At 37.6% G+C, this 13,714-nt stretch overlaps 1 protein-coding gene across 1 annotated transcript in view; it reads left to right on the top strand.

Moving 5' to 3' along the window:
• The window catches only part of LOC122791693 (NACHT, LRR and PYD domains-containing protein 3-like), a 504,613-nt gene extending 492,915 nt beyond the window's left edge, over positions 1-11,698 (top strand). The window contains exon 11 of the mRNA XM_044059586.1: positions 10,595-11,698. Coding sequence (XP_043915521.1) covers positions 10,595-10,694 — 100 coding nt within the window. The 3' untranslated portion in view covers positions 10,695-11,698. The remainder of the gene's footprint in view (positions 1-10,594) is intronic.
• Positions 11,699-13,714: the final 2,016 nt, after the last annotated feature.

The following is a 13,714-nucleotide window of genomic DNA, read 5'->3' as shown; positions in this document are numbered from 1 at the left end:
GAGAATGGAAAAGCAGTTCACAAGGGAGCAATGGGAAGACATGCATACGGCTCCTAAGTGTGCAGTAATGTCCAAAAGGTTTAGGATTTTTGTTTGGAAGTGTATGTATAGGTATTCGTATCCCCCAAACAGACTGTAGATATCAAATGTTGGAGGTGTAATGGGGAAGAAAGAGGTAAGTTGGAACATGTTTTCTGGGAGTGTTATGAGTTGGCAAATTTAAAACAAATCCCTATAGAGTACTCTATCAGAAATATTGGAGAAGTAAATGGCTGTAACTAAAGAACTTAATTTTTTGAGTTGGGACACAGGATCGAAATTGCCTAGAAGTTAAATTCTGTTTACTGCCAAAAAAGCAATTACTAGAACATGGAAATCAAAATCTAAACTATCTGTATTTGAAGTATTAAATATTGTAAAAGACATAAAAGAACTGGAAATGGGATATTTATAATACAGAAGGAGCAAATTATATAGAAATATATGAATTTGGTGGGAACAATACATGCACAAAAATGTTCAGAGGGAGGAGTGAAGTTTAAAGAAAGGCAATAATTGAGCAATTTATGTAATGCATGGCTAAATGAAAGAAAACATAAATGTAATGTATAATGTATCTAAATGAAAAATGTTAATGTAGTTTTTCCTTTCTTTTCATGTATGTACGCCTGTGTCTTAAGTGGTAATTTGAAAAAGGTGTCTAAAAAGGTAATTTGACACAAACTCCAACATGTTTTTCTACTTGAACACACTGTTGAGCTAATTGCCATTCAGTTTCTGTGTCATATACCCCTTTGATTATAACGTGTCCTGCCTAATACATTTCTGGTCTCTTTCCTGAACACTAACCTACTCTGAAATGTATTACTCTTATTGTCTGTGTCATATTCACAGAATAAAATCATCTGTGTTTTTACTTTGCTGCAGTAATGAAAGCTTTTGGTTGTGTTTTTATGTCATTTTGTAAAATATTGGGAACTTTTCCCCTTGAGTTACCCTGAAAGTGGACATGGCACAAAGAGCCAAATCTGGTTAACAAAATATAAATAAATAAATAAAATAAAACATAAAACCCCTGATAAAATGTTGTACTCTGTTCTAAGCTTTGTTAGAGTTGTTCTTCATGACCTTCACTCCTAACCTTTGCCACCTTCCACTTGTGCCAATACTGCTCTGCAAGTTTGAATACTTGAGGATCCTTCTGAATTCTATTCCACATGAGATAGTCTTGTCACAAAAACTTAACATAGCTTCAGATTGTCATTGACTACAATCAGAGAGAGAGAGAAAAAAAATCTCTTCCTAATCAAAAACTGAAGGGAAGAGGTCTTCTTTTTCTGCAGGTCTTCTTTTAATATTGATAAATGATTTGCATTCAAGAAGACACAGTGGACCCAACAAGAGAATAACATGAAATAATCTAGAATGCCCTTTGGAGCTGGAAGCATGCATAAGTAAAGAGCCTCCTGATTACAGTCCCTGACGTGTTATACTTACGAATGGTCTTTACATAACAAACCTTTCCCCAGTCTTCTAAGAATGCAGTCCAGTGTCTTTGACCTCTTCTCGGGGAAAACTTTCTGTAGGTAGCAGCAGAGAAAGCTTCTTCATCTTTCCTTGCCCAGTCATGTTGTGGTGCAGAGGCTTAGATTTTTTCATCTGCAGTATAGCCTCATCTCCTAGGCTTCCCAAGTTTCATAAGATGCTAGAAAGCCTACTGCCATAAAGTTGTACTTGTCTAAATGAATAGATTTAGCTTTTTCTGTCAAGGCAGTAGTCTTTTTCCCCTTAGATCGTCTTCCATAATGTGCTTGATTTTGTTCCACTTCTTGTACTAAGGCTATATTGCTCTTCCATTTTTCATCTTGTTGGCTTGTGTTCCTTGGGAAATGATCATGAAATTTTGTCCTGTTAAACTTTTTTAAGGAAGTTGAGCTACACAAAAAGAAGTCTGTTCCTCTTTGGGATTAGAATTTCCTGAGAAAGAATGGGAAGAGAATGGGAAAGGCTCTTTCACAACCAGTTTCTGTTTTGTGAGGTATCTTAACTAAAAGAAAGCCTTTCTCCTGGCAGACATGTCTACCAGAAGGACATTAGAGTTGCAGGCATTGATGTATTGTTCATCATAGTCCTTCTAAAAGGACAAGTGGAACTGTTCACCAAGCCTTCTTTTATGGTTAACATAGTGTTGGTTTGTCATCACTCAAGAGGTCCAAATTGCATTTTTGTCATCTTCCCGAAATCCATGAAAACAAGTATTGCATGCTATGGGACCACAGGGTACAACCGAGGGTTTCTATTTTAAAGATATATAAACTGAAGAAGTCAGAGCAGGTCCTAGTTAGCTTTGCCTCCATACAAGTTGGTGCTCTTCTAAGAAAGCATTTGGAGAGTTTGCAACAAGAGGACTATAACTGCTGGTTGTGTGTGTGTGTGTGTCTGTGTGTGTGTGTATTTATTTATTTATTAATTGGATAAGCCTGATGGACATGAGCTTTGTCTGGTTAAAGTGACTGTCAAAGACACACCATATGCAAATGGATGCTTAAATCTTTGACTACAGGAAGCTGCTCATAGCCCTAATCACCTGCACTGCCAGGATATTTATAAGAAGTAATGTTTAGAATCCTAGAAACTAGTGTCCCTTATATATTCTTTGGACAACTTTGGAATACAAGTATTCAGCAATCTGAGAATTCAGAACATGTAGAAAAAAAATCAAAACCAAAAATGAAATAACGTTGCAAATCGGATACAACACAGGAGATTTAATGAACAGTTAAGTGCTTTCTTTACCTTCTAATCTTGAAATGTCATCAGAACTGTACATAGAGTCACTTAAAACACTTTACGTGTATAACAAGTGAAACAAAAAGTAATTAAATACTAATCAGTCCATAAACTGTAACAATTAATTCATAATGTGTAAATAAAACATAATACATAATACCACATGTTTAATCAAATTTAAAAATGTACCTAAAATGTTGTAATATAATATTAAAAAAAAATCTTTTAAATATTCTTTTTGGAAAATTCTAAAAGATTCTATCACTAAATCAATCGCGTTGGCTATTGCTGCTGGATGCTGCCACCCCACCTGTGTTGAATGATAAGGTTTCTGTATCTAGAACATTGCAGTTAAAAAAGAACAGAGTCTAGCATGGTTTAGAGTTATGTTGATATTTATGTTTTGTGATTGATTCTTTAATGGAATCTTGTTTGTTATTTACATTAGACCCAAACATGAGTATGGAATAACAATATGGAAACCTTAAACAAGCATGGATAAACTGGAAAGAGTACATTGGAAATATACCAAGGGCATCCATGGATATGAAAATTTAAATTATTATGAAAAGCTAAAATATCAGTACATTGCCTCATATAGACATTTAAGAGGAGACCTTATTTAGGTATATATAAGACATTTAGGGAATATTTGGAGTTATCCAAAAGTTAGCAAGTAAAGGTAACTCAGCAGGAGCAAAACCAAAGCTTATAGCAAAAAAACACCAATGGCTCAATTAAATTCCCAGAGCTTAATAAAAATCAAAAACACGGACTTTCAAACCATACCAGTGTTTCATCAGGCATTAAAAGGTTTCTTTCACATACAATACTCATTAAATAGCAAATGGTCGCCGTCACATGTTATAAAACATCCAATTAAAATACAACAATTTCATTTAAAATGTTTGTATTTCATAACAGATTTAATTGACACAGCTTCATTTAAACTGGTTTACCTTTAAATAGGCGATTGCACTTTGTCGAACGCCCACTTCTTCGACGCGAAACATTCGACGTTCGACATTACCGGCCGCACAACACCTCCACACCCAAAAAGGGGCGAGGTTTTGCCGTTCGCACATTCGGAAGTCGACTTTGGTGACGATCGCATTTCGGCCTTCGCGCAAGTCGAGTCGCCCATATCAGGATCGGCATTATAAAGGTAAACCTTTAAACCGGGGGTGTGGTCAGCTCTAAAAAATGGAATCCACCTATACACTTCCCTCTCAGTTAAAGAAACAATGTCATCCCCCTTCTAAGATTTTGTTTAAGAATAGTTAGCACTGCAAACTTAAGTCTATGAGCAAAACCTTTGTCCCTAGAATGTTTGTATAAAGTGTTTGTGCCCACTCCTCTTCTAATATCCAATAGAAGATAACATATCCTTTCTTTTCATTTTCTTTTAATTTTAACAATATAGAAGGCCGAATAGGTTAGTGACAAATTATATTTTGTTTCTTGAACAGCTGGATTTTATGGAAAAAGATTTTAGGTATAGGAAATACAGAATGGAAGAAATTAAATATGCGAAGGAGATGGTAATAGATAAAAGGAATGCTGGACAGGGACCAGTTTTTTTCTGGTGCTAGGAATGATGTTGAACTAATGGTAATGGATAGCAAGGATATAAAACGAGAGCTTTGGATATACAAAAGATCATTAGGAAGTATTGGTGTATATTATCTTCTTTAGAGAAGCTAGGAGACCAGTTTTTACAGGCACCCCACTTCACTTTCAGAAATAACAGGACATTAAAACAGATCCTCTGCTACAAGGAGTAGCAGAATTACATTGATGCTAGGGACATTCATAAAAAGGAGACCTGGCCATGTTATAAATGTGCTTTTTGTAAATCATTTATAGAAGTGGAAAATGTAATCATCCCCCTCTAAGTAAAGAATTTAGTCAACCTCAGTATGCAGACTGTGATGGTGAGCACTATATATATATATATATATATATATATATATATATATATATATATATATATATATATATATATATATATATATATATATATATATATATGTGTGTGTATATGTGTGTATATATATATATATATATATATATATATATATATATATATATATATATATATATATATGAGGAATGTCCAGCCTTTCTTAACTTAATGAGTATTTATGTGAAAGAAACCTTTTCACACACAGCGGCAAACCACCCCACCTGAAGCCAGCAGGGCAATGTAGTCTGCAAATAACAAAGATACAATGCTTATGCTCCTAAACTGCATACTCTATAGCTAGGAGGGGTGGCTAGACATATATTTGGCAAACTCCTGTGTCCATCTTATAAACATGCAATGTAACACTAAGAATTCAGATGTGAATCTTACTCTTCAAAATACAGGGCTGAAATGGCATATGGCAATGACCTAGAGATCTCCCTGACTGCAGTATCACTTCCTTCAGAGCACTATGGGCTTCAAGGTCATATGCTTTCTCAAGATTTACAATGTACATGCACATGTAGACAAGACTAGTAAATATCCATAACACCTTCAGTATCTGTACACGGGCAAAATATTGATCAATGGTTCCATAGTCAGAAAGGAATCTGTATTGCTCCTTCTGAATCAAAGTCTTATATCCCTGGTGATGTGTCCTTTCCAGCATCTCAACGTAAGATTTCCCAAGAAGACTGAGGAATGTGAGCCTTTTTATATCTGGAACATCCCATCTTGTTCTCCTTTTTGAAAAATATGGACCACCCCATTTTGCCAGTCCATAGGTACAGTTGTTTTCATCAGTGCAACATTAAAAAGCTACATTAACCACAGTAAACCAGCAGTATCCAGCTACCTTCGTATTTTTGAACAGCTCTCTTCCACTCGTGGAGTCTTGTCACAATGGTAATGCTTAATCTTTGCTGTGATCACATCGAAAAATGGACCCAGTTACCTCTCTAAATGCCTCCTCACAGGACAGAAAATAAGTCAAGTCTGTTGAGTTTAGAGTTCCTCTGAGTATTTATTTCAACTTCTAACCCTGACCCTGGTGCATTGGAGGTCAGTATTTCTTCATATTTGCTGAGAATAGTCTGAACAATGCCCCACCTACCTGGCTCATTGGATGGCCCATCCCCTGCCTAATGATGTAATCTGAGAACCTGCTATTTGCTCTCACTGCATAAAAGACTCCTTTGTTTAATCTACCTTCTGTCATGGTGGACTGCAGCCAGTCCTAGGGCTACCATCATGAGAAGCACTAACCACATTTCAGCCACAGCTACTCGTCTCTGCCACAACTACAACTAGTGTGGTCTTGAACAGAGTCCATTTGGACTCCTTATCCATAATCTGTCCTGGGGTCTGATGGGGGAAGCTGTACTGGAGGTGGGAATTGAAGTTATTCTATAAAGAAGCATCTGGCAAATATTCCCAGGACAGCTTTAGTATCTGTTTGCATGTATGTGATTCCCTGGTCTTTCCATCCACTACCTGGATACCTGATTCAGTGCTCTTCAAGAGGTGAACATTTAACAGCTCAGCACCTCTCTTGACCCATTTGTCCAGAACAGACAACACAGGACCAATGACATGAGCATACAGACAGATATCAGCCTCTTACCCAAGATGCTTAGGTACCAGGTATACTGATGAGCAGCCTCTTTTTTGAACAAGGTAGCCACTATGGACAGTGAACAGAGACCCAGTAATACTACTTGGATTCAAATCAACCAAGGTATTCCTCTATGCAACTCCATATTTGTCCACGTAAATGCTGAATTCACAGCAGCTACACAGAGTCAGAAGGTGGCTGTCTGTCAAGTACTACACCCAACCATGGTCTCCAATGAAGATGAACACTTTGAATAGCTGTGAAGTGGACATTTACAACATTTTCCTTTCTCTGACTTAGTCATACAAAGATTTCTCTTCCAGTAGAAAATTCAATTGTACAGCATCTATACAGTGTTTCCACATACAAAATGCCCACCTGGGGCTTTTCCCATGTGGCAACTCCAAATATCACCTATAGTCAAGAAGTCTGGTTCCAGAAACAGTGCTATGTGTGTAGGTCAGACCACTTATAGCTAACTTTACTTTTCAGCTTCTTACACAATCTCCATCTCCTTCCCCAACAGTGAGGTGACATGCCACGTCCCAAGAGCTAGTATCTCTTGCTAGAGTCTAATCCCACCTTATATGTCCTGATCTTGTTTACATTAGTTGATGAGCTTGTTCTGGCTAGATGGGTCACCCGGCTACAAAGCATTCACCTGTGAGCCCTATCCTTATGCCTGGCTTCAGGGTGGATGGCAGTATTTGTGCTTCAGGTGAGGTTTTCAAATCTTTAAATGAACCATCTTGGGAGCTAATTATTTGGATTGCTGTTTGGCCCCTCCCCTCTTATAATGAGATTAATAAGGATGTGACACAAAATACCTCTGGTAAAATTACTGTTGATGATCGTAGGAAGCCCAAGCCCTTCCACAAGACTAAAGTCATATTTCCAGAGGGGTATAATGGAGCTAATGGCCAAAAATAAAGAACTACCTGGTAAACATAAATTAATGTAATTGTCTATTGTTAAAAGACTTCTTATAGGTTCATAGATAAGTACTAGGCAAGCTGCCCTTGTGGGCCATTTTGAGCCTAGCCAGTTTCACTTTTTGTGCTTAAAATAACCTATCCCATTTAGTTATAGATTGGCCTTATCCATCCCATGGTCGATAATTATATATTACTTCTAATAAGAATAACTGCGGTCATACCATGTATAATTGGAGGGGACCCATGCATGGGATAACGCAATTAGGAGATGCCTCTGTCCATTAGTAGTACAGAGGGCAGTCCTGGGGTAAATTTTCTGTTTCCCATCCATATATCTGTGTTGTGTTTGAAACTGGATAGGGATGAACTTTGATGTGGATGGGGAGTCTGTTCCACAGCAGGAGTATCCCCTGCAAAATATACCTATGCCTCCAAACCATTCTGTTGATGTTGCAGAAGAGGTTTAGATCCCTAGACTGAGTATTTTTTATGCCATTTGACTTACTGATTTGCAGAAAATCCATCAGTAATGGCTCAGAGAATGCCATGTATGCGTGGATGGGAAATAAGAAATTCACCCTGGGGATCACTCCAGTGGCTCTACTCGACAGAGACACTGGTAACTAAGGTCGGGTGGCACGATGCCAGGGTAATCCTTTGGGCTAGACTTGTAAAGGCTCCAGGGCCATTAGCCTAGTACACACCTATGAACCTATGCCAGGCACAAGTCACCTCTTAGCAGTCTGTAGGATACTGAGTGTTGTGACAGGGCATTGAGTCAGTCCATGTAGGACGTTGTTTAGGCTTTGTATCCTTTTAGTAAGGTATCTCTGTGGGCATTCCAGTTGTTGCATGTGTCTGGACAGATGTACGACAAAGGGGACATTATATTCAATGACTGGCCTAATGGGGGCTGAGTAAAGGTAGCAATGATATCCCTAGATCTAGACACAATCCCTTTGTTTATAAGCTGTGCAATATAGAAGGACTGTCTTGCAACAATAGACACATGTTGGTCAAATGTTAGGTCACTGTCCACATAAGTTCCCAAATCCTGAACAACTGGGTCAGTTCTTAAGGGAGTATTGTCAGTGTAGTAGTTCCCTGGGGTATATGACTTCCCAAAGGATATCATAATGCATTTTTTTGCATTTAGTTTCAGACCATGATTTTGATACCAGTTATTTATTTGAGACAAACCTTCTTGCAAGATAGATAAGTCATCTGGGGATTCAGTGACTGCACCTAGCTTATAGTCATCTGCAAACTTAGTCAGCCAGAGACCTTAGGTATTGGCTTCTACTAAAGAAAAGTAGATGCCAAACAGGAGAGATCCCAGCACAGAGCCCTGGGGAATCCAGTGGTGAGTGCTTTGTGGAGGAGGTAACTTCTCCCATTTTGATTATCTGCAGCCTATCTGTGAGCCATTGTGCAATCCAGTGGGTGGCACAGGGGTTTATTCTCAGTTTATTTAGCTTTTCTACCATGCCTTAGTGGAGAATTGGTCAAAAGTTTTGGCCAGATCAAGGTATGTACTGTTTGCCTTCATCCATTGCTTTGGTGACCTTTGCAAATAAATCCACTAGGTTGAATAAACATGTCATGACCTGCCCTTGGCAAATTCTAGCTGAGATTGGTCCAGTGTTGGAGGTTCACTATGTCCTGATTTATTAATTCCATGATAAGTCTTTCATTGCTTTGAATATGAATCTGGTCACACTTATGGATCTGTAATTGCTTGAGCCTGTGGGAAGTCCTCCCATTTGCAGGGGAATGACTGTAGCTGTTCTCCATTCTTGTACGGAGGCTAGTGCTGTTAGGGGTGTGGCTAAGCTGTGCTTCATGCTATTAAAGATGCATCCAGGAATATTGTTAGTACTCCTCGATGTTGTATTTTTAGGCTTTGGTGTGATAGATGGAGGTTTCAGGTATATCTTGAGGCTCAGAAGGAGGGGAGAGAGAGAGGTAAAGTTAGAACTAAATTTATCAGCCAGTAGGTTTGCTATATCCTCATGCTCAGTGTAGGTAACATTGTTAACAGTCAGCTCAGCGTATTGCTGCATTGTGCTTTTGAGATTACGAACATGACCAAAAATGCCTTATGATTGTCTTTGGCTTGGTTAGCTATTTTAGCATCATACTTGACTTTGATTTTTATAGTTTGTGGTAAGTATGTTACACGTATGTATTTCAGTATACAACAGCATAAGCGAAATGCAGGCTCTCTACACTGTCTGTTGCCAGGTAAAAATGCAAGTGACAGATATAAATACAACCTGAACAGTCACATCAGAGGTTACAGTTGTAAAGCATACTTAGTGCAGGTAATCTTTCTGAAATACTCACATATCCTTTTTGTTCAGCAGTGCAAGGTTAACATCAGTACTCAGACTGCCACAAAAGTGACTCCTAAAGCGTAGTACACAGCAGTACAATGCCTAGGTACTCTGGGTTCACTTGGTAGCAGTACAGATTCATAAGGCATATCTGTATAAAAATATGGAATACTTGCCATGAGAAGGATGGAAGTCACTTTAGCAGCAATATGTTTCCATTATGCAAAAAAAAAAGAAAAAGTTGTTTGCAGTACCTTTAGAAAACACTGTACATGCCTGTGCAAGCTATGTATGTGCTATGTTTCTAAATTATGTTTATATAACCTATTGTAGAGCTTTTTTGCTGTCATGTATGTACACTTACCTATTTTTAATATTCCTTCAGATATCATATAACTATATTTTATGTATATGTCTAAACTGGTGTTAAATTTGGTGCTTTTCTCCCTGGGCCTCTGCAGACCAAGTGTTTTATCCCAGTCAGACTTTCCCAGTAAACAAAGATAAATAAATCAGCCAATAAATCTGTCCAAACACTAAGTTGTGGGTGTGGTTAAGTAAATTTACAGTCTTAGGTTTACTGTTTGCAGTCACGTGGCCCAAACGTGAAGTGATAGGGAGATTTTCTCTCTCTGTCCCTCTCTCTCTTTTTCTCACACTCACACACACGCACACACACACACACACACACACACACACACACACACACACACACACCCATGCATTAACACACAAACACACACGTATGCATGCTTGCAGACACGCAGGTAGGTATTCCTTTTGTCTTAATGTAAACTGATCTTTTCCAATGGGCGAGTGCAAAAAAAAAAAGTACTACCTCAGTGTGACTTTCCCAGCCTAAAATACAAGAAATATTTCAAGTCTTCCTGAAAGTATCACAAAAGAGAAAAGGTTTATTTATTATGTAATATTTCTGTTTTCCTCCCAATAGCATATGGCAAAACAGTCTAAGTGAAGATATGGAGAGAGAACTGAAGTCACTTGAACAAGAGCTTAGGTTATCCAGACCAGGAATAATTATAAATGTGTGACCAGAATATCACAAACATCCGTACTTTCCAGAAGAAAAGGGGAAATAAGATGCATCTTTGTGAAGAAAGAAGAGGAAGACTATAGCTTTACCTCAGGCATACAAGTATCATGTACTTATGAATGTTTTATGAACTGATGAAGTAACTTTCTGACTGTACACATAATGTTGTACATAAATGTGAGTTGTTATTTATAAAACACACATCTCTGCTTAGAAATATATTTTAAGGACTGAACATAAACAGCACTGTATACAGTTCAAGCACAGCAAGTATAATAATGAATTACACAGAATTCCCTTAATTTCTAAATGGTATGTTAACTTCTGCACTTACAATGCTAAGTATCTTCCATATCATACAAATATTCTGCATTCTTTGAGAAGACAGGACTGAAGTAACTCACTCAAGCCTAAAGAGCTTTTTTGTATACTTCCACTTCACACCCATACCTCTTTATGGTGTTGAGTATTTTTTCGATCTGTCTTCTTTAAATAATTCTTACCAGCTAATAACTGGCAGTATTAGAAAGGATTAGGAATTAATAACATGACACTAGATTGTTAGTGTTGGATGTCCTGCAGTGGATAAATTAAACTTTGTTTGCCACTTATTCATATTTTCATATTTATGTTCACATTTTCATAAGTGAGAGACCTACATTTTATTGAGGTATGTGGTGTGGAACACCAGTATGTGAGACAGGACAATTCACTGAAAATGCTGATTTATATCACACTATACTGGAAATATTGATAATTGTTTATTAGTAATTATGAAAATAAGAAGTATTTCCATATTTACTTAATACTTCAAAAACAAAGTGCATTACAGACTGTTACATGACATCAGGTGAAACTGTAGATATTGTTGAACAAAAGTGTCTAATATTTGTACTGTAAGTTGCATATCTTGAGAGCTATCTAGTATTACTTTGTTAACTGTACAGTTAAACGTTTTTATTTTTCTGTAAATGTCTCAATAAACATGCACTTATAGAGGAATTTTTTGTTGTTATTTGAAAGCTTATGTTTGATTAACCCAAATGTTCTAACAGTATATGTGTAAGTTGTACATTTTTCAAGATATGGAAGTTTAGAAAAAATATAACTTGGGTTTATGTGCATTATAATATAGTCCAGTATTTATTGAAAAGACTATGAATACACTGACAATAATCACTATAAAGAATACTTACTGATAACATTGCTGGTTGTACAGTTTTGATAGCTTTTATTGTTCACAAAATATTTATATTTGTTCATCTTATGCTTTTTAAATTTATTTTTCAGAAAATTCTGTGGAATGCAAGATGTGTGTAGGCTGCTACATGTGTGAAATTCCACACCACATAGGTATTAATTCGCAGAAAATACTAATAAAGCAGGATTTTTTTGCGGAGGAGTTCAGCAGCAGTCCAAGATGTAATGATCTTCTCCTGCTACTAGACGTTATCATTCTGGGTTCCAAAGTTGTCACCTGGAAGGACAATCTTCTTCCGTGACACATCAATAGAATGTTGTATGTAAAAGGAAACAGTGCATCATTTATCCAAGTTATTTCCCACTTCTTAGGGCAGAGCTTCACTGTTTCCCGATTTTCTACATTTTTTCACTGTTAGTTCTCAGTTTTGGCTGTATAAGTTCATATTTTTTCTCTATGCTGGAAGATCAGTTTTGTCTTTATTCCTGCAGCTAGAATATGACATCACAGGATAAACAGACCATCTGTTCACAGTGTGTGGGCCTAGTTCATCATCCAGACACCTGAATAGTCCGTAATCCCTTAAAGTATATCACTTTGTCCCTACAGAGTGCATCAGTCCCAACTTATTTAGAAGGGTAAAGTTTCCTTTTCATTCTTCTTATCAAACAAAAAGAAGTATCACTGTTGATGGTCTGGGTTATTAGTGTCATGATTGTCATTGTCCTTTGGTGGTAGCATGGTCCGCTTCCTCTGAGTGGTCCTCTTAGGAACACCCTTTCCCTCTGTAGATGCCCCAGTGTTTAAAGTCAGGGAGGCCACTATTAATCCTCACTCTTTGATCCTCTAGTTGTCAGTGAGTGATGAGATCTTGAGATCTTGAGATGAAGGTTTCAAAGAAGGCACTTTGCTGAAAGGTACTTCTGTGTATTAGCCAACAATGACAACCTCACTCCTTCTCCAGGGCAGAAGGCTGCCATCAGGGTGCCTCCATTAACTATTTTGAAGAAATACTCAATGGCAGTTTTAACAACAATAACTTCAGTAATCTCACTAGCTGATGTAGGATTGCATTTAGTGTGTAGGCCCCAAATTTGCCTGTGTCGCAAGTGATAATTCCATAAAGGTGTTAAAAAAAACAGTCCTTGAAATCCTCCAAGATACCCCAGATATAAAGTAATGAGCTTGCCCTTCTGGCCAGGTCTTTGTCTCAATTCACCGGACAGTTGATGGAATCCACTGAGTCCAGGTGTAAGCCCTGAATTCCTGAAGAGTGTCTCACACTCTTCCCTCTTAGTTGTTCCTGCTTCTTTTTGACATTAAACCCTATGAAGAAAAATGCGTCATGGAGGAGAGAAAGTTCTAGTGGGAGTCAGAGAAGCTTTATATAGGCTCCTGCAGTCATTCTACTTCTGAATTCTGCATCTACCCTACAAAATGTCCATATCCAACTCCAAAGTCACTTTATTACTGTTCGTGCATAGGTGAACTCTAACAACCTTTCAATCCTAAAAAACTCTCTATGTGACCTTTGGAACCAACAAGAAAGTAAAACATGCCAATAACAGTGAACTACAAAAGCAATATGTCCTCAAAGAAATCTTTGTGTATTGGGATATCCCCAAAGCAGACTGTTCTCAAGTCTAGACAATGCAAAGTCGACATAGTTTTGCTCATGAGAGGAGAGACATGTCCTGGGGTGCTGTACTCAGACAGTGTCTTTATTGTCTAATGGGAGATTTATTTACACCTTCATAATGTAGTCAGTGAGTACTTTCCTAAGTTCAGTGGGTGTGTCCTGATCCTAATTGCATGAC

Source organism: Protopterus annectens, chromosome 17.part0, assembly GCF_019279795.1.
Source record: "Protopterus annectens isolate FY-2018-M chromosome 17.part0, PAN1.0, whole genome shotgun sequence".
Taxonomy (NCBI): Eukaryota; Metazoa; Chordata; order Ceratodontiformes; family Protopteridae; genus Protopterus; species Protopterus annectens.
Note: the sequence above shows the minus strand (reverse complement) of the source record. Positions and strands in the feature narration are given on the sequence as shown.